Below are 24,533 nucleotides of genomic sequence, written 5' to 3'. Positions count from 1 at the left end.
CCTCCTTAGCCAGAGTATCAAAATTTGTAAAATTTTACAAACGTGTTCTCCCCTGACCACGTAGCTGCTCGGCAAAGTTGTAATGCCGAGACTCCTCGGGCAGCCGCCCAGGATGAGCCCACCTTCCTTGTGGAATGGGCATCTACATATTTCGTCTGTGGCAGGCCTGCCACAGAATGTGCAAGCTGAATTGTACTACAAATCCAGCGTGCAATAGACTGCTTAGAAGCATGAGCACCCAGCTTGTTGGGTGTATACAGTATAAACAGCAAGTCAGACTTTCTGACTCCAGCCGTCCTAACTATATATATATATATATATATATATATATTTTTAGGGCCCTGACCACGTCTAGTAACTTGGAGTCCTCCAAGTCCCTAGTAGCCGCAGGCACCACAAGAGGTTGTTTCAGGTGAAAACGCTGACACCCCTTCATGAAGAAACTGGAGACGAGTCCCAGTTCTGTCCTGTTCAAATGGAAAATTTTAATATGGGCTTTTGTAAGACAAAGCCGCCCATTCTGACAATCGCCTGGCCGAGGCCAGGGCTAACAACATGGTCACTTCCCATGTGAGATATTTGTCAACAGCATGGTCACTTTCCATGTGAGATATTTCAAATCCACAGATTTGAGCGGTTCAAACCAATATGATTTTAAGAAATCCCAACACTATGTTGAGATCTCACGGTGCCCCTAGGGGCACAAAAAAGCTGTATATGCAATACATCCTTTACAATCTGGACTTCAGGAACTGAAGTCAATTCTTTCTGGAAGAAAATCTACAGGGCCGAAATTTAAATGTTAATGAACCCCAATTTGAGGTCCAAAACACTCCTGTTTTCAGGAAGTGTAGAAATCGACCTAGTTGAATTGCCGTTGTGGAGCCTTCCTGGCCTCACCCACGCAACATATTTTCACCACATGTGGTGATGACGTTGTGCGGTCACCTCCTTCCTGGCTTTGACCAGGGTAGGTATGACCTCTTATGGAATGCCTTTTCCCCTCAGGATCCGGCATTCAACCGCCATGCCGTCAAACGCAGCCGCGGTAAGTCTTGGAATAGACATGGTACTTGCTGAATCAAGTCCCTTCTTAGCTCCCCAGGCCCTTAGTCCTCTGTGAGCATTTCTTGAAGTTCCGGGTACCAAGTCCCTCTTGGCCAATCCGGAGCCACTAGTATAGTTCATACTCCTCTATGTCTTATAATTCTCAATACCCTGGTTATGAGAAACAGAGGAGGGAACACATACACAGACTGGTACACCCACGGTGTTACCAGAACATCCACAGCTATCGCCTGAAGGTCTCATGACCTGGCGGAATACCTGTCCCGTTTTTGTTCGGGCGGGACGCCATCATGTCCACCTTTGGTCTTTGCCAACGGTCCACAATCATGTTGAAAAACTTCCCTATGAAGTTTCCACTCTCCCGGGTGGAGGTCATGCCTGCTGAGGAAGTCTGCTTCCCAGTCGTCCACTCCCGGAAAGAACACTGCTGACAGTGCTATCACATGATTTTCCGCCTAGCGAAAAATCCTTGCAGTTTTCACTGCCCTCCTGCTTCTTGTGCCGCCCTTCTGTTTACGTGGGCGACTGCCGTGATGTTATCCCACTGGATCAATACCGGCTGACCTTGAAGCAGAGGTCTAGCTAAGTTTAGAGCATTATAAATTTGCTCTAAGCTTATTTATGCGGAGAGAATTCTCCAGACTTAATCACACTTCCCTGGAAATTTTTTCCCTGTGTGACTGTTCCCCAGCCTCTCAGGCTGGCCTCCGTGGTCACCGGCATCCAATCCTGAATGCCGAATCTGCGGCCCTCTAGAAGATGAGCACTCTGTAATCACCACAGGAGAGACACCCTTTTCCTTGGATATAGGGTTATCCGCTGATGCATCTGAGGATGCGATCCGGACCATTTGTCCAGCAGATCCCACTGAAGAGTTCTTGCGGGAAATCTGCCGAATGGAATTGCTTCGTAATAAGCCACCATTTTTACCAGGACTCTTGTGCAATGATGCACTGACACTTTTTCTGGTTTTAGGAGGATCCCGATTAGCTCGGATAACTCCCTGGTTTTCTCCACTGGGAGAAACACGTTTTTCTGGACTGTGTCCAGAATCTTCCCTAGGAACAGTAGACGTGTCGTCGGAAAAAGCTGCGATTTTGGAATATTTAGAATCCACTCGTGCTGTCGTAGAACTACTTAAGATAGTGCTACTCCGACCTCCAACTGTTCTCTGGACCTTGCCCTTATCAGGAAAGCGTCCATGTTTCTTTTAAGAAAAATCATTCCGGCCATTACCTTGGTAAAGACCCGGGGCGCCGTGGACCATCCAAACGGCAGCGTCTGAACTGATAGTGACAGTTCTGTACCAGGAACCTGAAGTACCCTTGGTGAGAAGGGCAAATTTGGACCTGTAGGTAAACGTCCCTGATATCCAGTGACATCATATCGTCCCCTTCTTCCTGGTTCGCTATCACTGCTCCGAGTGACTCCATCTTGATTTGAACGCTTGTATGTAAGTGTTCAAATATTTCAGATCTCACCGAGCCGGTTGGCTTCAGTACCACAATATAGTGTGGAATACTACCCCCTTCCTTGTTGTAAGAAGGGTACTTTGATTATCACCTGCTGGGAATACAGCCTGTGAATTGTGTGAGGGGGAGACGTCTCGAATTTCCAATGTACACCTGGGATATTACATGTAGGATCCCGGAGTTCCCTTGCGAGTGTTGCTGAAACTCTTGAGATGACCCCCTACCGCACCTGAGTCCGCTTGTACGGCCCCAGCGTTATGCTGCGGACTTGGCAGAAGCCGTGAGGAGCTTCTGTTCCTGGGAATGATCTGCTTGCTGCAGTCTTCTTCCCTTTCCTCTCCCCCTGGGCAGATATGACTGGCCTTCGCCCGCCTGCCCGTATGGGGACGAAAGGACTGAGACTGAAAAGACTGTGTCCTTTTCTGCCAATATGTGACTCGGGGTAACAAAAGGTGGATTTTTCAGCTGTTGCCATGGCCACCAGGTCCAATGGACCGCCCCTTTATACGGCAATACTTCCATATGCCGTCTGGAATCTGCCTCACCTGACCACTGTCGTGTCTTCGTCTGGCAGATATGTACATCACATTTACTCTTTGATGCCAGAATGCAAATATGCCTCTGCGCATCACACATATATAGAAATGCATCCCTAAAATGCTCTATAGACAATAAAATCCTGTCCCTGTCAAGGGTATCAAAATTTTCAGTCAGGAAATCCGACCAAGCCCCCTCAGCGCTGCACATCCAGGCTGAGGCGATTGCTGGTCGTAGTATAACACCAGTATGTGTGTATATACTGTTATGATATTTTTCAGCTTCCTATCAGCTGGCTCCTTGAGGGCGGCCGTATCTGGAAACGGTAACGCCATGTTTTTTATATGCGTGTGAGCGCCTTGTCCACCCTAAGGTGTGTTTTCCAACTCGCCCTTACTACTGGCGGGAAAAAAGGGTATACCTCCCATAACTTTCTGTCGGAGGAACCCCACGTATCATCACACACTTCATTTAATTTATCTGATTCAGGCAAAACTACAGGTAGTTTATTCCCACCCTACAAAATACCCTTATTTGTGGTATCAGAAATACGTAACACCTCCTTCATTGCCCTTAACATGTAACTTGTGGCCCTAAAGGAAAAATACGTTTGTTTCTTCACCGTCGACACTGGGGTCAGTGTCCGTGTCAGTGTCTGTCGACCGACTGAGGTAAATGGGCGTTTTTACAAGCCCCTGACGGTGTCTGAGACGCCTGGACCGATACTAATTTGTCCGCCGGCTGTCTCATGTCGTCAACCGGCTTGCAGCGTGTTGACATTATCACGTAATTCCATAAGTAAGCCATCCATTCTGGTGTCGACTCCCTAGAGAGTGACATCACCATTACAGGCAATTTTCTCCGTCTCCTCACCAACATTTTCCTCATACATGTCGACACACACGTACCGACCTACAGCACACACATACAGGGAATGCTCTGATAGAGGACAGGACCCACTAGCCCTTTGGGGAGACAGAGGGAGAGTTTGCCAGCACACACCAAAAGCGCCATAATGTATATAACAACCCTAGAAGGTGTTGTTTCTATATATGGGCTCTTAATATATAATTATATCGCCAATTTATGCCCCCCTTCTCTTTAACCCTGTTTCTGTAGTGCAGGGGAGAGTGGGAGCCTTCCTCACCAGCGGAGCTGGTCAGGAAAATGGCGCTGAGTGCTGAGGAGAATAAGCTCCGCCCCTTTCACGGCGGGCTTTTCTCCCGGTTATTAGGAAAACTGGCCTGGGTTAAATACATACATATAGCCTTAATGGCTATATGTGATGTATTTATTTGCCAAATAGGTATTTATATTGCTGCCCAGGGCGCCCCCAGCAGCGCCCTGCACCCTCCGTGACCGTGTCAGTGAGCCGTGTAGCAACAATGGCGCACAGCTGCAGTGCTGTGCGCTACCTCTCTGAAGACTGTGAAGTCTTCTGCCGCCTGTTTCCGGACCTCCGTTCCGCCGTCTTTCTTCAGCGTCTGTAAGGGGGATCGGCGGCGCGGCTCCGGGACGAACCCCAGGCTGACCTGTGTTCCGACTCCCTCTGGAGCTCAGTGTCCAGTAGCCTAAAACTTCAATCCTCCTGCACGCAGGTGAGTTGCAAGTCTCTCCCCTAAGTCCCTCGTTGCAGTGATCCTGTCGCCAGCAGGAATCACTGATTAGAAACCTAAAAAAAAACTTTACTAAACAGCTCCTTAAGAGAGCCATCCAGTTTGCACCCTTCTCGGACGGGCACAAAAACCTAACTGAGGCTTGGAGGAGGGTCATAGGGGGAGGAGCCAGTACACACCATGTGACCTAAAAAGCTTTTTAGATGTGCCCTGTCTCCTGCGGAGCCCGCTGCCCCCCATGGTCCTGACGGAGTCCCCAGCATCCACTAGGACGTTAGAGAAATATGTAAATGGCTCTGTTTGTAGCAGTTTGTTATAGTGTCAGTAAAGAAATGCACCTAGCAGCACTTCAGGGAATGACTTGCAATACATAGGTTACACTTTTAGACGGTGATGATGGGGAAAAAAATGGCTTCCTGCAAGGCAAGACTTGCCATCTTAAATATTAGCAAATCAGTCAAGCAAAGTTCCTACATTCTTTCAATAGATTTCAAAATAAACACACCAGTGTGTGATCGGGTCCACAGTTGGCTAGTACTTTTCCAAACAAGAGCTTCACCATGCATAAATGAAAACACATTAAAAAGCAAATCAGAGAGAATGAAAAACCATAGTGGAAGACTACAATATTTTCAATGTTTCCCAAAGCACTGATCATCACAGTAATGTACTGTACGTCTGTGCAACCAAGGCACTTTTTAAGCCATGGTTACTGGCACAAGTACTTGGCAGAGATGGGTGAAACTGTCCATGTGACAATGGTAGGTAGCCTTGGCACTAATCTAAGCTTTATTGAAACACTGAAAAGAAAACAGATGTAGTAGATGGCTTAAATACAAAAATTAAAATACATTAGGGTTTTGCAGTGGCCTAAACAAAGTTAAGTCTAGGGGGTCTATTCATGAAGCAGTGGAGAAGGGAGCCTGTGGAGAAGTTGCCCATGGCAACCAATCAGCTGCTGTGTACAACTGTATAGTATGCAAATTATAGATGTTACTTCAATGCTGATTGGTTGCCATGGGCAACTTCTCCACTGCCTCAATTCTCCACACTTTTGACTGCTTCATGAATAGACCCCTAAATCTGTTTGACAATTAGCAGTCATTTAAATATTGCTGCACAAAAATGGGCAACATCCAAGTGGCTTTGAGGAAAATTGCAGTGTACAGGTGTGCAAATCTGGATCCTTTGTAAAGAGAAAAAAAAACTTTTAGTAAATTCTTTTCTATTTCAATAGGTCAGAAAGTAAAATGTGAAAAATTCCAAGAGTTGGATCATATTTAATTTCTTTTTCATAGAACACGTCTTTGTTAAACTTTATCAACCAAAATGTGCCCACTTTCACTTAATACATCCTATTTTAAATCTTCCCTCTTCGTCTCACAGCCCACACCTGAAACAAATGATGGCGGTTTCCGTACTCGCTCTCTCTCCTGCGCCACGGAAAATACAGATGATACATTGTCAACTCGGTCCGAGATGATCCAGCGCAAAGGTTAGAGGAATAGTGTGAGAACAAACTTGTGATTCATTGATGTAGTGTGAGCAAATAGAGGAGCCCAGGTCTAGTCCATCTATGATGCATTCAAAGATCTTGCAATTTACCAAATCCTCTGCTTGGTCATTGTGGGGTTTATTCTGAATTTCATTCCTAGATCTTTGGGTTTTTTTTTTTATTTGGGGGGGGGGGGCACTGTATGGTCTTGAAAGGGAGCATATGAAACTTTGAGCACCTACGAGACTTGTACACATGCATACTGCCAACTTGCATGTAATGCTGACTCCTGTATGTTCCAATTTATCTTTCTGATTGAACAGTGCTGCACATTGTTGGTGCTATATACAACACACAATTTCAGCAATAATGCGGTTTACAATATGATAGTAATTGTATATTGAAACGGTAAATTGTGAGATGACATAACAGTAAGTATTTTCTCTATTAAAAGGTCGTTAAGGTCATCACAGAGGAGACCAGAAAAAGCTGATAAACCCAATTTAGAATACATATGAGAATAATGATTGAACTGAGGAAAAACATTTATCAAGTGAATTTTGTATCCTAGCCTGGACACTCTAGAACTAGATGTTAAAAAACAAACAGGTTTTTACTAAATGTGACCATTACGGTCATTGAACATTACTACACTGTTAATGTATAGGCTTGTACATTTCCCTGCTACAGCTATTACTAAAAACCTTCCCACACGTGTCCTCATAAATCTAGGCTCAATACACCATGCATGATGCCTGGTGCGAGTGTGCCGACAGATCATGTGCATCTCTGCTAGCATCAGGCGGCTTTCTTTCTGGAAATTTCTTAGTCACAACGTGACTAGGATGCATCAGGCAACTGTCCAGAATAATTTGATACAAGACATTTGTGTATCTGTGTGGAACTGAGTCAAAGCACTTCAGAACTTAGGGGGGAGATTTACTAAGCAGTGATAAAAGTGGAGAAGTGAGCCAGTGGAGAAGTTGTAATCAGCTTCTCTGTATACTTTTTTAGTATGCAAATTATAAATGTACCGTCAATGCCGATTGGCTGCCATGGGCAACTTCTCCACTGGCTTACTGGTTAGTACATGTCCCGCTTAGTGTGGAAAAAAGCCATTGCCGCTGCATCGTAGCACTTTGTATACAGATTGAGAGACTAAGTCGCTCCAGACTAAAACACAACTTTGCAAAAAGACACACTAGAACATTCTCACAGGACCAGGCACGTAGAGAGCGGCTGTTTCGACCAACCGCAGCAAAGATGTACGAGGACACATCTGTAGGTGACTTTGACTGATGTGCATTTAGACAATGCATTTGATTCAGTGGTTTATTTCTGTTGCCCTTGGACAATAGTATTTAATGGAGAGAGCAAAGCAGCTTTGTATAATGATAAAGGCCAATGAAAATTAACTGCCTATAGTTTTTGGGTTATTTAAAGTGAAAGTTGCAGGAGAAGCATGTACAACCAATAACTTACCGTATATACTCGAGTATAAGTCGTCCAGAATATAAGCCGAGGCACCTAATTTTACCACAAAAACCTGGGAAAACGTATTAACTCGAGTATAAGCCTAGGGTGGGAAACGCAGCTCTAGCCGTACACAGCCCTCATACTGCCAGATATGCCCCCACAGTGCCAGATATGCATGCACCCTCAGTGCCAGTTATACCCCCACAGTGCCAGATATGCCCTCATACTGCCAGATATGCCCTCACACTGCCAGATATGCCCTCATACTGTCAGATATGCATGCCTCCTCAGTGCCAGTTATACCCCCACAGTGCCAGATATGCCCTCATACCGCCAGATATGCATGCCCCCTCAGTGCCACATATGCCCCCCCCCCCCAAGTGTTAAATATGCTCCCCCAGTGCCTGCTATAACTAACCTCCACCGCTCCCGCGTTGTCATGTGAAGGAGGGCACAGCGCGCGCCTCTCCTGTGTCCCTCCTGCGTCTCCGGCGGCCGCGGTGGGTCTGTTAATTGAAGTGCCGGTTCGTGAGCCAATCAGAGCTCACGAACGGGTACTTCCTTTAATAGACCTGCCGCTGCCGCCGGAGACACAGGAGAGGCGCGCGCTGTGCCCTCCGTGTCCCTCCTTCCCACTGCACTGCACTGCCAGCACTGACTCGAGTATAAGCCAAGGGGGCTTTTTCAGCACAAAAAAAAGTTCTGAAAAAGTCGGTTTATACTCGAGTATATACGGTAGTCATGTGAAGTTGAATAGTTAATTAAATGCTTTTATGAACTTTGGAGATAATCCTCACACCTAATACATACAGGCAGGATGTGGATCATTTTCTCAACCCTAACTAGGTCGACCACTATTGGTCGACATGGACTAATGGTTGACATAGGTAAAGGCTGACTTAATGTTTTTACTTTTTTCGGTGTCCTTTTTTTTGGCATCGTAAAATCAGCAGGAACCTCAATTAGTGCACCGCTTTCTCAAGGTTACTATTCCTAATCGTAGCCCACGTGGATCATAAAGTATGAAAAAGTTCCACAAATGAAAAAAATTAATTAAACTCATGTTGACATTTTCCTGTGTCAACTTTTGCCATGTTAACATTTTGACAATGTCGATCTTGGAACCATGTCGACAAAATGACTGTCAACCTAACAACTGCATACCAAACTATTGACATGTTTTCCTTTCTGTTTCGTTTCTAGGCTCCACATTTAAGCCTCATGACTCACCCAGAACTCCTTCAACCAGGACAGGACGGAGACGTAAGGAGAAGAGAGCTACAGTGGTGGGAGTTCCACAGCACATTGCAGCAGAGCTGGGTAAGACTACGTATCAATAAGAAAACAATAGGTAAAAAGTCATATAGGTGGCCCATTCTTACTTTCTAAATAATGGAGGCCCTAGCACTGTATTGCACAATATAACGAAAGATACACTTGCAAGGATATCTGTCACTTTAGCCGACCTCTTCTTAATCAAATTTGCTGTTCCCCATCCCTTTTAGCTGAAGTGCTGTAACTAGACATTTTAGCGCTGTGTGCAAGAAGCAGCATCGGCGCCCCCCCCACCCATATTTAAAAACAGGGACAGTGCCCGCCAAAAATATAGGGGAGTGGCTTCATGGGGAAGGGGCAAGACCACAAAATACCAATACCAATTCCTATTACGCAGCACAGTAGTCTCCATTATTCAAATTACACCGCACAGTAGTGCCACTTATACACATTACACCAGGTAGGGCCCCTTTTACACATTACGCCAGGTAGAGCCCCTGTCAGACATTACTGCAGGTAGAGTCCCCTTTTACACATTGCGGCAGGCAGGGCCCCCTTTTACACATTATGGTAGGCAGAGTCCCCCTTTCTATACGTTACAGCAGCAGAGTCTCCTTTTTACACATTATGGCAGCATGGTCCCCTTTTTACACATTACTGCAGTAGAGTCCCCATTTTTACACATTAGGCAGCAGTCCCCCTTTTTACACATTATAGCAGCAGAGTCCTCTTATTACACATTACAGCAGCAGAGTTCACATTTTTACACATTACGGCAGCATGGTGCCTTTTTACACGCAGCAGAGTCCCCATTTTTACACGCAGCAGAGTCCCCATTTTTACACGCAGCAGAGTCCCCATTTTTACACATTAAGGCAGCAGTCCGCCTTTTTACACATTACAGCAGCAGAGCCCCATTTTTACCCATTACAGCAGCAGAGTCCCCATTTTTACCAATTACAGCAGCAGAGTCCCCATTTTTACACATTAAGGCAGCAGTCCCCCTTTTTACACATTATAGCAGCAGAGTCCTCTTATTACACATTACAGCAGCAGAGTTCACATTTTTACACATTACGGCAGCATGGTGCCTTTTTACACGCAGCAGAGTCCCCATTTTTACACGCAGCAGAGTCCCCATTTTTACACGCAGCAGAGTCCCCATTTTTACACATTAAGGCAGCAGTCCGCCTTTTTACACATTACAGCAGCAGAGCCCCATTTTTACCCATTACAGCAGCAGAGTCCCCATTTTTACCAATTACAGCAGCAGAGTCCCCATTTTTACACATTAAGGCAGCAGTCCGCCTTTTTACAAATTGCAGCAGCAGACTCCTCTTTTTACACATTACAGCAGCAGAGTCCTCTTTTTACATATTACAGCAGCAGAGTCCCCATTTTTACACATTAAGGCAGCAGAGCCCGTGGGGAGGGGGGGTTTAGAGAGAATGAGTGTGTGTGAAAGTTTGTTATACTTGTGACCTGGTGCCATTGATTAAAAAATGCATTAGCAGACCAATAGCAGTCGGATCCCCCAGTCAGATCCTCCTCCCCCCAATCCGCCAGCCCAACTACCTGTTTTTGCTGGGCTGCCGCCAGCTTCTCACAGTGTCTTTTGGCCTGCGGCCAGAACAGATATTTTGTCCGCATGAGAGGAGGAGGGGTGATCCTCTCCTCCCCGCTCCTCCTGAGATCTGCTGCAGCCGCCGGGGACAAGAGATCGCGGTGTCAGATCCCCGGCGGGGGAGCAGGCTGTGACATCAACTCTGAGCCAGGCTCCCCGCCAGGGATCTGACACCGCGATATCTCATCCCCGGCGGCTGCTGCAGGTCTCAGGAGGAGCCAGGGGTGGGGAGGATCCTCCTCTCATGCTGACAAAATGTCATGCAGCATACTTTGAGAACTTTGTTCTTTAAAGGAGTTGTCTGAATATATTATTCAGACTAGTTATGCCAATTTTTTTAATCAAAATAATTAATCAGCATATTGTACTGTCATTTTTATATGAAGGTCTCCATTCCTCTTCATCACACCGTGGCATCCACGAGCTCTTCCCCAGAGGAAAAATTAAGCCAAGTGAAAAGGTTGCAGCAATTCCCATGGCGAATGGGGTTCAAGGAGAAAAGGAAGAATTTGTGGTTATTCCTACAGTAGATGGAAAGCCTGTTCCGGCACCACACAGTGGAGCCTACATTTCACTGGCTGCTCTAGAACAGACAGAAGCTGCTTTGCAAAGACACATAGACAAGGTTTATCGAGATGACAGTTGCATTGGTCGGAAGTCTAACCACAAGATATCTCCCCTGCTCCTTCGCCCCAAATCTCTTGCTGTCCCTGGCATGACTACGCATTCACCTCAGAGTGATCTTGTGAGTCCCGTCATGTCCATATCACCCCAAGCCACATACATGTCTAAGATTATACCAAATGCAGTTCTTCCTCCGATGGTTGATGTGGTGGCCTTGAGTCGCTCCAGTGTTCGAACTCTGAGCAGATGCAGTCTTGCTACAGCTAGCCCAGCTTCAATTCGTGGTTCTTTGCATAGAGGGAGGGGGATGTCTTCCTCTAGTGACACATGGAGCCGTTCCCAATCCACAGAAACTATAGTATCTGACTCTTCCACCATCTCCTCCAGAGGTGGTGAGAACATGCTAGAAGCTGAAACACACGAATCTGGATTAAGCACTGGCAGAACATCTCCTGCCCCCAGCACAGGCACCCAAGATGGCTCGGATGCAGCCAGCATGTGTAGCGGTCGTTCATCTGTACGTAGCGTTTCACTGCGAAAAAGAAAAAAGGCTCCTCCACCTCCTAAACGCACCTATTCTTTGCAACAGCAGAGAGACATGGGGCTTCCTCCCAGGCCAGATAAAAAGTCCACAACCAAGATTAGCAGTGCTCGAGACCCTTGGGTACCACGCACAGACAAAGTAGAAAATGATGTATTTTTACCTTCTTTGGCTGGACCAAAAGTAAGCTCCCCTAGTCGGTCAGATCGAACTTTATCACCATCAAGTGGCTACTCCAGCCAGAGTGGAACACCGACCATGCCTGTTAGAGCTCTGCTAGAGTCTCCAGGTTCACGCAGAAAAACTCCACCCAAACCAGAGAGAACCAGCCTCAAGTCTGCATCATCAGTGAGCGCATCTTCTACTACAGAGAATGATTCCCCTCTTATCAGTCCCCAAAGAGCTGGTTCTTCTACGGGAGACAAAGAAGAACAAGATCTAATTCCCCCACATCCAAATGTGCCTGCCCCTTCTTGTCCCCCACCTAACAAAGCGATTGACTTGGTTGTGACACCAGCTGCAACTCCAAATCCATCACCACCACCATCTCATCATCCCACACCTCCACCTGCCAGAAAGTCAGAGTCAGACACTGACATTACACCATTGACAGTTGGGAAGGCTTCTCAAAAAGATTCCTTGTGGCCGCCTCCTCCACCAGAAACTTCTGATGTTCAGGATTTATCCATGGCAGATTTCCCTCCTCCTGATGAACTCTTTTTACCTCCACCCCCATCCTTAGAGTCAGTGTGTGGGGGTCTTACAAGTTCAGACAGTGTCACTCTCAACAATGATAAAATGGATGTAATGCAAGTAGAAATGCCCCTGTTAACACCCAAAAATGAAAAGTCTTTGAACATTGTTGGGGATCCACAACCTGAATCTGTGCCTTCAACTTCTATAAAGCCTCCAGATAGCATTATACATGCCACTGTTACAGAGATACCATCTACATCTGTGCCTCATATAGCCCAAGAGATTGCAGAGCCTGTTGTGCCTCCCTCTACAGAGCATATGGTGGTGCCTCTCGCTACAGATTCTTCACTTCCTACTGCTGTAACTTCAATCATTTATAAGCCACATGTTGACACCACATCAACCACTGAACTCAAAGAAACACTTGAAGCCACTGTGCCACAAACAGCTACAGGGAATACATCTGTAACCACTACAGAGTCAAAAGATTCCACTACATGTTTGGTACAAACTGTGTCATCTTCTGTGGAATCATCTGCGTCTACTGTGTCATCATCCGTTGTTACTACTAACATAATCCTTCCTCAAGCACCAGGCTCACCCCGTCCCAAGTCAAATGTGTGGAAGCCAGCCATTGAACCTAGAAAGCAGTCAGCAAACTATCAGACCACTGCAGCTGTACACAAAGAAGATGCAAGCTTGCCAATAGTAACACCATCCTTGCTGCAGATGGTTCGTTTGCGATCTGTACAAGCCAGGGGCCCACAAATTCCATTATCTCATCACCTATCTGGACTTCCGGCCCCCCAAAAACCTGTTCGCAAGTCTCTGTCTCTAAGATCCCCTCAGGGGTCTGACTCCTCCCCAGTAGAAAGCCCCACAGCACCACATCACTCTCCGCACAAACCACCAGATTCCCCTTCGGCACACAGAACACCAGCTTCTGCTGCTAGCTTTGTATTTGCTCGAGGATCCAAGAAGTTTGTGTTTGACCCTCCTGCATCTCAAGAGGCTGAATCCTCATTGAAGAGGAATTTGGTGGCAGAGCTCAAATCACATGGGGGACCTCGCAGCCCAGATGGGAAACCCCCACTACAGAGGAAACCTAGCAAGATTCCTCCACCTGTAGCAAGAAAGCCATCAGTAGGGATACCCCGGACTCCTACGAGCCCTGCAAACTCTACAGTGGGCACGAATGACAGTGTGTTCACACCCTGTGATCCCACAACAGCTGAGACTAATGCAATGGTGACCCAGGCAGGACAGGAGAAACACAAAAGCCAGCTGGAACAAGGTAATTATACAAATATCTATCTGAAGGGTCAGCACAGTAACATCAGTTGTTAATCTTCATTCATGTTTTATTTAACAGTTAAACACATTAATAACTGTAGGTATAACCCTTCCTTCTCTTTCAGCATAATCAAGTCATGTTGAATATTCAGGGTTCTGCCTTCTCAGGGACACCTCGGTGATGCTCTGCTAAACCTTTCATGAACTACTGGACTCCAAGATTCGCCTTAAATATGTATAGTCTTGGTATTTAAACAACAACTGGTGTTGGTTCTCATCTTAGTTAATCTTTACTGTGTGATTGTTGGACTACTGTAAATGGTTCTAACTGAAGTACTGTGGTTGGAGTGCCATCTGATGGAAAGAGAATATCTTGCAGTCTGCATCATGGTAACTCTTGGTACTGCACCCTTGAACTGAATTCAGTGCACAAAGCTGTATTTTGGTGTAAATTTTATTTAAAAGTAAAAAGTACCTGCGGAAGCAGGTAGGACAGCTCTGTGGCTCATAGGTGTATAAATAGATGTCATGCCTGCTGATTTAGTACTCTTTGCAACCTATAAATGCTGGTGTTAGACTTAGAATACTGCACAAATAAAAACAAAATCAGCACTTCTTTATAATACTGCAGGATTTAACCCTGTTGTATTAGGACAATCCTTTCAGGCTTAGAGCTATTTTGGCAATCTAAAACTAAGCTAATTTCTTAATTATCTGTACTGAAAATAAATTTTTTAAACTTTTATATGTGTTTAGCAAAACTGCGAAATTAACCTATTATAAACCTTCTAAAGACATGCCCTAGTGATCACATTAACTACTGAATCCAGTCTAAACTGTACAAGTACATAGTGGTGCAGGGGTAATGGTGTGCACACACGGTGAGATATATTCTTACGATTTTGACTATATAGTCAAAGTCGTAAGAAAAGTTAGTGCAGATCGCAATGTGAAAGTCACCTTGCGATCCTGATACGCGGTCCCGCGCGGTCGGCATCTCAAGCCTAGATAGACTGTGCAGGCAAGTCAATGTTTACTATCTCGTAGAAAAGAACACTTGGCCAAAATCGCACAGTCAGTATCGCAAGCACAGTCATTATGTGCTTGCGATGCCGACCTAGCCCCTGTCGCATAGTGAGTATCGGGGTTAGCCCGAATCTCAGTGTGTATGCACCTTAAGGTTTTTAATCTTTAAAAGCACATTATAAGAAAGCAGCCTTATCAGCTTGCATCTGCAGCATTCCAATCCCACGTCTCCTTGTTCTGCTATACATGGCAATTAAGAGACTTGTATTATATAAAAAGGTAAAGCACAATAAACTATCCTGATGGTTAAGTTACATCTAATAAGGACCCATATATCCTTTCTATTTAACCATTTTGTAATGCCTCATGTATTTGTTATAGCATTGAATATGCACCTTATGGTTCAGTGTTAAGTTTCAAAGCACACTATGGGTTAATTGCTTTTTGCAAATAGTAGCTTAATGCAGAGATCAGTGTAAAGCTGGCCACACATCTAAAAGATTATTTCCAACACACTGGTTGGAACTAAATCCAGAAATGTATGGAAGCAAATGACAATCGGTGGTTGTTTCCAAATACCAGAAAACAAACAAATGACCATTTAGACAAGTTGGTTTAATCAATGTGATTTAATCAAGCTGCCTGAAGAACTGTTTTCCAGCATTTGAGCACAAACGGGCAATTGACATTTGCTCACTTACAATACCAGATTTAAATTTCCAACAGTGAACTAGTTTTTAGATGCATGACCAGCATCCATGTCCTGCTGATCTAGAAGACACTTTAATAATCAAATAGCAATCCACTGTATGTATTGCAGGCATGCTATCATTATAAATTACATGGAAATTAAGTCGTAAACATCTCTTCTACTTAAGTGTACAGCAGGGAGGTCAATGATATGCTATACTTCAATAACCAGATTTAGTAAGAACACAAAATTAGAATTCTTGTGTGTAAATTGCCAACAGTTGTACAAGCTTGAAGCACACCAGAGGGTTGCGGTTAAATACAGATCACCACACTGCCTTAAAGCTTAAACTGCCTTCACCTGTGTGCGCAGCTAGCACGCTGCATAGCAAGATTTACAAGTAACCTTTATATAGTTGTATAGGTTTCCTGAATCATATCCTGCTTCCATTCTGCGTACATTTATATTGGCACATACAAATCCCACCTTGCTAGCACCCTATATTCCTAAACATTGGTTTGAAAGGTTTTCTATTGGTACTGTATTTAACCACTGCTCTCGGGAGTGTCAGTCTTAGCTGCATTGTGGTACATTTAAGGGTGGGGCTGTAGCCACCTCTTAATTGCAAATGTAATGGTTTCTGTATGAACAAAATAAATGAGTTTGTTGTGAATATAATACATACACAGAACTTTTCAGTCCCCAGCCCCCATATTAGAGACCAAATTGAAGTTCTGCTTTTAGTGATTATATATATTTGTCATAGGCTTTGACTGAAATCTGTATGAAATAAGCAATCTTTTTATAAATGCTGTTACAAAACCAGTGTTGTTTTTTTTGAGATGCACAAGAAATACATACACTACAGTAAATGAGAGAACTCTTTATTTCGTTAATATACAATGATCGCTCTGGACCAGGTGGTTGGGAATGTGGGAATGGTGTGCAGATGAGGCCCCATCACGTGCCTCGTTTACATAAATAACAGCACATTCTGTCTCTCTGAATTTAGGTTACATTCCTCCAACAGTGAAAGGGTTAAAAGATGACACCCATAGCATGGGATGGAATAAAATGTTACGCACAATCAACTAATGCTGCCCCCACGTAGGGTTTTACAGGTCACCGGCCCCAGTTTAGTCAGAAATTTGTTTTCTTTCCAATGAGCACCCAAGTCGTCAGAAATCCTGAAGTCAGCCTGTAAATAGAGGGTGGAACATCAGAAGTAGCGTGATAAAAGGAGACTGAAAGGGTTAGAAATGGCAGAAAGAGTGCAGGTGGATCACACGAGTGAGTGTCCTGAGGTGACGGGAGGAATTTACCTGCAACTTCTCAAAGACCTTTTTCTTTGGTTTCAGTTCACCCTCTGGTTCTCCGTTCTCGTATCCCTCAATATATACCCGCTCACCAGGTGCACATTCTGCTGGTGGGTCCAAGGGCTCCACCTGTCTATTCTCCCCCTCACTGAGAAGAACAGGTACAAGTAATAAATGTAGAGATGCAACTTTTCTTCCAAGTAAAAACAGAAGGTGGAAATAGAACCGACAAAATCTATTGCAATTAAGGACTGCAAATTGTCTGAATTCAAGGATTACATTTGAAAGATTTTTAGATACCTTAAATTCAAATAAAGTGTATTCATACTCTTCTGTGAATACATATACAATATCACCATACATGGGAAAATTGCTAAGCAATTTAATTAGTTTTATAAACATGATCAAGCTCTTGATAAGCTGGGTATAAACATGATCATGTATGACTGACTTACATGGATGCGCAGAGCAGCATGCCTTGTGACTCCACGCCACGCATCTTCTGAGGCTTCAGGTTACACAAGAGTACAATAGAGCGACCCAGCAGCTCCTCAGAGGACACATACTTCACCAATCCACTTACAACAATGCGAGGATTCTCCTCACCCACATCCACAGTTTGCACATACAAAGCGTCTGCATCTGGATGCTGCCAAACAAAATGGTTTACATAAGTCATAGGATGTCATACAAAGTGAGTCAACTGGATTTACATGGCATAGTTGTTTTCATTCTTAAGGATCAAAAGAGAAGACAACCTACCAGTAGGTTTTCATACTGAATTCCCACCAATCAATTGTCATCAGAAACCAGATCACTCATAATATATCCCAAACCATTGAAGTGCAACCCCAGGCAAGACTCTCTCTTTGCCAGGTTTCCATAGCAACCACAATATAGAAGTACCACTTTCACATTAAGCACACTTCACTCCTGTAGCCCATTATGTTCTACAGATTGTGTGCTCAGGAGCCAAATTAAACATCTCCCTGGTAGATATAGAAGTCCTGATGGCTGGCAGTGACAGCCCAGCTCCAGTAACCCAGAGGAGGGAATTAAAACAAACAAAAATGTATGGGATGTCAATGTACTATGCTTAAAAAACAAACCAAAAAAAAAACAGCACACCACTACTTCAGTCTACAATAGGGTTTATGGGAGCGTTCTATACAAGAAATTGGTCAGGTATTCCACATAAAAACCTGATAATTGCTTTTATACACTGCTCAAAAAAATAAAGGGAACACTAAAATAACACATCCTAGATCTGAATGAATGAAATATTCTTATTAAATACTTTGTTCTTTACATAGTTGAATGTGCTGACAACAAAATCACACAAAAATTATCAATGGAAATCAAATTTATTAACCCATGGAGGTCTGGATTTGGAGTCACCCTCAAAATTAAAGTGGAAAAACACACTACAGGCTGATCCAACTTTGATGTAATGTCCTTAAAACAAGTCAAAATGAGGCTCAGTAGTGTGTGTGGCCTCCACGTGCCTGTATGACCTCCCTACAATGCCTGGGAGTGCTCCTTATGAGGTGGCGGATGGTCTCCTGAGGGATCTCCTCCCAGACCTGGACTAAAGCATCAGCCAACTCCTGGACAGTCTGTGGTGCAACGTGGCGTTGGTGGATGGAGCGAGACATGTTGTCCCAGATGTGCTCAATTGGATTCAGGTCTGGGGAACTTCCATAGCATCAATGCCTTCGTCTTGCAGGAACTGCTGACAAACTCCAGCCACATGAGGTCTAGCATTGTCTTGCATTAGGAGGAACCCAGGGCCAACCGCACCAGCATATGGTCTCACAAGGGGTCTGAGTATTTCATCTCAGTACCTAATGGCAGTCAGGCTACCTCTGGCGAGCACATGGAGGGCTGTGCGGCCCCCCCAAAGAAATGCCACCCCACACCATTGCTGACCCACTGCCAAACCGGTCATGCTGAAGGATGTTGCAGGCAGCAGAACGTTCTCCTTGACATCTCCAGACTCTGTCATGTCTGTCACATGTGCTCAGTGAGAACCTGCTTTCATCTGTGAAGAGCACAGGGCGCCAGTGGCGAATTTGCCAATCTTGATGTTCTCTGTCAAATGCCAAACGTCCTGCACAGTGTTGGGCTGTAAGCACAACCCCCACCTGTGGATGTCGGGCCCTCATACCACCCTCATGGAGTCTGTTTCTGATCATTTGAGCAGACACATGCACATTTGTGGCTTGCTGGAGGTCATTTTGCAGGGCTCTGGCAGTGCTCCTCCTGTTCCTCCTTGCACAAAGGCGGAGGTAGCGGTCCTGCTGCTGGGTTGTTGCCCTCCTACGGCCTCCTCCACGTCTCCTGATGTACTGGCCTGTCTCCTGGTAGCGCCTCCATGCTCTGGACACTACGCTGACAGACACAGCAAACCACCTTGCCACAGCTCGCATTAATGTACCATCCTGGATGAGCTGCACTACCTGAGCCACTTGTGTGGGTTGTAGGGAGATCATACAGTCACGTGGAGGCCACACCACTACTGAGCCTCATTTTGACTTGTTTTAAGGACATTACATCAAAGTTGGATCAGCCTGTAGTGTGTTTTTCCACTTTAATTTTGAGGGTGACTCCAAATCCAAACCTCCATGGGTTAATAAATTTGATTTCCATTGATAATTTTTGTGTGATTTTGTTGTCAGCACATTCAACTATGTAAAGAACAAAGTATTTAATAAGAATATTTCATTCATTCAGATCTAGGATGTGTTATTTTAGTGTTCCCTTTATTTTTTTGAGCAGTGTATTTCTTAAAGAACTCAAAAGTTGAAGCATATATTATACTTTACCAAATTCATAAACATAAACCTTAGCAATAATGACCACAAGGTAAGAAGCATGGATCTGTTGATACATCTCTACAAGTGTTCGCTCACTAGGAAAGAGTACCAAAAATGTACTTTATTAATGAATTCTTAACTCTGTTATGGATAAAGGTGTGTAGTGGAGTTAACACTGTAGTAAAAATGCACAAAGCATCACTGCCCTTGAGTATACGTTAGTAGCAGAAATAAAAATAAATAAAAACTTGATCGAAATTAGAAAAAAACCCCCAAAAAACTAAACTAAATTACACACACAACTGTAACTAGACGTATGTACTGTGTAGATGGCTCCGAGAGGGTCTTTATAATGTCCTTATGATAAATGGAATTGGAAACTGAATATTTAAAATAAATAAATAAATAAACTGCAGTATCAGAAGCTAGAATTTTATTCAACAAGCTTCCCAAGTTTCTGTGTTTTAAAGGATTATGTGAACATAAATGTCTAAAAAGTCAGAACTGAATATACCCACTTATCTGATTGTGGGATCAGACAGACCAGCATGCAGGAAGCTCTTCTAACCAGAATTTCTGCTAGTCACACAGACATGATCTCAGGAGTGCCTACTTCCCCAGTCATTGGGAGAACTGCTTAAGAATGGGACGTAAAGAACCAGGTTTGGGGACTGTTATTTTAAATTGTCATTTAGTATGTTAAAAGGCACTGTGCTTCAAATAAAAGACAACGCCATATCTGGAAGCATCAACATTCTACGAATTTCGGTTAACGGGTCACTTTCCACCCAAAAAAAATAACCCGGGTTATTGCCAGGGCAACCCGGGTTGAGGTTGATGTTAAAGGGTCTGATAATAACCTGGGTCGAGTTACCCAGGAATTCAACCCTGGTAGCCACAGCTTTACATTAATACAATGGGTGCCACTGTGCCACAAAAAAGGCAAATAATATTCCAACAGTTTAAATATTGGCGCTCTAATAGGTGTAAATATTAATTTCTGTGTCTAGAATGTCATCACAAAATGACCAACGTCTCCCAATTGATAAAGAAAATAAGATTTTACTTACCGGTAAATCTGTTTCTCGTAGTCCATAGAGGATGCTTGGGACTCCGTAAGGACCATGGGGAATAGACGGGCTCCGCAGGAGACATGGGCACTTTAAGAAAGAATTTAGTTCCTGGTGTGCACTGGCTCCTCCCTCTATGCCCCTCCTCCAGACCTCAGTTAGAGAAACTGTGCCCAGAGGAGATGGACAGTACAAGGAAAGGATTTTGTTAATCCAAGGGCAAGATGATTCATACCAGCCCACACCAATCACACCGTATAACATGTGATAACTACCCAGTTAACAGTATGAAAACAACATATCATCAGTGCAAGACCGATGCAACTATAACGTAACCCTTATTGAAGCAATAACTATATACAAGTATTGCAGAAGTCCGCACTTGGGACGGGCGCCCAGCATCCTCTACGTACTACGAGAAATAGATTTACCGGTAAGTAAAATCTTATTTTCTCTAACGTCCTAGAGGATGCTGGGGACTCCGTAAGGACCATGGGGATTATACCAAAGCTCCCAAACGGGCGGGAGAGTGCGGATGACTGCAGCACCGATTGAGCAAACATGAGGTCCTCCTCAGCCAGGGTATCAAACCTATAGAATTTTGCAAAAGTGTTTGAACCCGACCAAGTAGCAGCTCGACACAGCTGTAGTGCCGAGACCCCCCGGGCAGCCGCCCAAGAAGAGCCCACCTTCCTAGTGGAATGGGCCTTGACCGATTTTGGTAACTGCAATCCAGCCGTAGAATGCGCTTGCTGAATCGTGTTACAAATCCAGCGAGCAATAGTTTGCTTTGAAGCAGGGGCACCAATCTTGTTGGATGCATACAGGACAAACAGCGCTTCAGTTTTCCTGACTCTAGCCGTTCTGGCCACGTAAATTTTCAAAGCCCTGACCACATCAAGTAACTCGGAATCCTCCAAGTCACGTGTAGCCACAGGCACCACAATAGGTTGGTTCATATGAAAAGATGATACCACTTTCGGCAGAAATTGCGAACGGGTCCGCAATTCTGCTCTATCCATATGGAAAACCAGATAGGGGCTTTTATGTGACAAAGCCGCTAATTCTGACACACGTCTAGCCGAAGCCAAGGCTAATAAAATATCTCACGTGGAAGGTGATCATGTTAACTCCGCCGTTTTAAGTGGTTCAAACCAGTGTGACTTTAGGAAACTTAACACCACGTTAAGATCCCAAGGTGCCACCGGAGGCACAAAAGGAGGCTGAATATGCAGCACTCCTTTTACAAACGTCTGAACTTCTGGTAGAGAAGCCAACTCTTTTTGAAAGAAAATGGATAGGGCCGAAATCTGAACCTTAATGGAGCCTAAGTTTTAGGCCCAAATTCACTCCAGTTTGTAGGAAGTGAAGGAAACGGCCCAGATGGAATTCTTCCGTAGGAGCATTCCTGGCCTCACACCAAGAAACATTTTCGCCATATACGGTGATAATGTAAAGATGTCACGTCCTTCCTAGCCTTTATCAGCGTAGGAATGACCTCATCCGGAATGCCTTTTTCCGCTAGGATCCGGCGTTCAACCGCCATGCCGTCAAACGCAGCCGCGGTAAGTCTTGGAACAGACATGGGCCCTGTTGCAACAGGTCCTGCCTTAGAGGAAGAGGCCACGGATTTTCTGGAAGCATTTCCTGCAGATCCGGATACCAGATCCTTCGTGGCCAATCTGGAACAATGAGGATTGTTCTCACTCCTCCTTTTTCTTATTATTCTCAACCCTTGGGTATGAGAGGAAGAAATACATAGACTGATTGGAACACCCACGGTGTCACTAGGGCGTCTACCGCTACTGCCTGTGGGTCTCTTGACCAGGCGCAATAACTCTGCAGCTTTTTGTTGAGGCGGGACGCCATCCTGTCTATCTGTGGCAGTCCCCACCGAACTGCAATCTGTGCGAAGACTTCCTGATGAAGTCTCCACTCTCCAGGACGTATGTCTGGGGAGGAAGTCTGCTTCCCAGTTCACTTCCGGAATAAACACTGTTGACAGTACTCTTACATGATTCTCCGCCCAGCGAAGAATTCTGGTGGCTTTCGCCATCGCCACTCTGCTCCTTGTGCCGCCTTGGCGGTTTACATGAGTTACTGCGGTGACGTTGTCTGACTGGATCAGAACCGGTTGGTCGCGAAGAAAGGTCTCCGCTTGACGTAGGGCGTTGTATATGGCCCTTAGTTCCAATATGTTGATGTGAAGACAAGTCTCTTGACTTGACCAAAGACCTTGGAAATTTCTTCCCTGTGTGACTGCTCCCCAGCCTCGGAGGCTCGCGTCCGTGGTCACCAGGATCTAGTCCTGAATGCCGAATCTGCGGCCCTCTAGAAGGTGAGCACTCTGCAGCCACCACAGGAGAGATACCCTGGCCCTGGGGGATAGGGTGATCAACTGATGAATCTGTAGATGTGACCCGGACCACTTGTCCAGTAGGTCCTATTGGAAAGTCCTCGCATGGAACCTGCTGAAGGGAGTGTTTTTCCCAGAACTCGAGTGCAGTGATGCACTGACACCTGTCTTGGTTTCAATAGGTCCCTGACTAGAGTCATGAGTTCCTGGGCCTTCTCTATCTGAAGGTAAACCCATTTCTGGTCTGTATCCAGAATCATACCCAAGAAGGGCAGACGAGTTATAGGAACCAACTGTGACCTCGGGAAATTGAGAATCCATCCGTGTTGCTGTGACACCTTCAGCGAAAGTGACACGCTATTCAACAACTGCTCTTTTGATCTCGCCCTTATTAGGAGAACGTCCAAGTATGGGACAACTGTGACTCCTTGCTTGCGTAGGAGCACCATTATTTCCGCCAATTACCCTGAAATTGGTAATGACAATCCTGTACCGCAATTGTCAGGTACGCCTGATGGGGTGGATAAATGGGAACATGAAGGTATGCAGCCTTTATGTTTAGATACACCATCAAATCCCCCCTTCCAGGCTGGCGATGATCGCTCTGGGCGATTCCACTTTAAATTTGAACCTTTTCCCGTATAGGTTCAGAGATTTTAATTTTAAAAATAGGTCTGACCGAACCGTACGGTTTCGGGACTACAGCCAAGGTTGAGTCATATCGCCTTCCTTGTTGCAGGAGGGGAACCTTGAGCACCACCTGTTGGAGATACAATGTGTGAATTGTATTTAATATTATCTCCCTTCCTGGGGGAGAAGCCACCGGCGAGGAGGCACCTTTCGAATTCCAGCTTGTAACCCCGAGAAACAATTTTTTATTGCCCCGGGAACCACCTGTGAGTGAACTCAGATGTGGCTGAAGAGTCGAAGACGTGCTCCCACTGGGGCGGACTACCTTAGCGGAGCTCCAGCGTCATGCGTTGGATGTAGTAGAGGTCGGGGAGGACTTCTGTTCCTGGGAACTAGCTGTGCCCTGTACCCTTACCTCTGGTAAGAAAGGACGCTCCTCGTACTTTCTTGTTATTCTGCGACCGAAAGGACTGCATTTGATAATGTCGTGCTTTCTTAGGCTGTGAGGGAATATAAGGCAAAAGATCAGAATTACCAGCTATAGCTGTGGAGACCAGGGCCAGTATTTACTAAAAATCCGAGTTTTTCCGATGTGTTTTTTTTTTTATATGTCCCAATCCAGGAATTCACTAAGCAGAAAACTCGGCAGTGTCTGGTCTATTTGTAATGGTTTGATTGGCAAAGTCCAGAAATACGAATGAATAGACAATCGGTCAAACGAGGCTGTTATTTCATACAATGTGGGCATTCACTATTCATTCGTATTTGGGTGTTAGTCTCTGAGTGCTCAAGTGCGGGTCTGTTTTTTTTCGATTCGTTAAAAAAAGCAGCAAAAAAATAGACCTGCTTTTTCCAGTCGAGTTTGGATAACCATGCACGGATCAGTGAGATCTGTGCATGGTTATCTATGG

General features: G+C 45.0%; 2 protein-coding genes across 3 annotated transcripts in view; one reads left to right on the top strand and one right to left on the bottom strand.

The window, feature by feature from the left end:
- The window catches only part of NHSL3 (NHS like 3), a 124,107-nt gene extending 107,851 nt beyond the window's left edge, over positions 1-16,256 (top strand). The window contains exons 4-7 of the mRNA XM_063954132.1: positions 6,080-6,188; positions 8,868-8,984; positions 10,950-13,718; positions 13,843-16,256. Coding sequence (XP_063810202.1) covers positions 6,080-6,188; positions 8,868-8,984; positions 10,950-13,718; positions 13,843-13,847 — 3,000 coding nt within the window. The 3' untranslated portion in view covers positions 13,848-16,256. The remainder of the gene's footprint in view (positions 1-6,079; positions 6,189-8,867; positions 8,985-10,949; positions 13,719-13,842) is intronic.
- A 46-nt stretch (positions 16,257-16,302) lies between these two features.
- Positions 16,303-24,533, bottom strand: part of YARS1 (tyrosyl-tRNA synthetase 1) — a 160,796-nt gene continuing 152,565 nt past the window's right edge. For both annotated transcript variants that reach the window (XM_063954133.1, XM_063954138.1), the window contains exons 12-14: positions 17,206-17,399; positions 16,757-16,898; positions 16,303-16,632 (exon numbers count right to left, since the gene is read on the bottom strand). In XM_063954133.1, the coding sequence (XP_063810203.1) occupies positions 16,522-16,632; positions 16,757-16,898; positions 17,206-17,399 (447 nt within the window). In that variant the 3' untranslated portion in view covers positions 16,303-16,521. The remainder of the gene's footprint in view (positions 16,633-16,756; positions 16,899-17,205; positions 17,400-24,533) is intronic.

Source organism: Pseudophryne corroboree, chromosome 2, assembly GCF_028390025.1.
Source record: "Pseudophryne corroboree isolate aPseCor3 chromosome 2, aPseCor3.hap2, whole genome shotgun sequence".
NCBI lineage: Eukaryota > Metazoa > Chordata > Amphibia > Anura > Myobatrachidae > Pseudophryne > Pseudophryne corroboree.
This window is presented reverse-complemented; position numbering and strand designations above follow the sequence as displayed.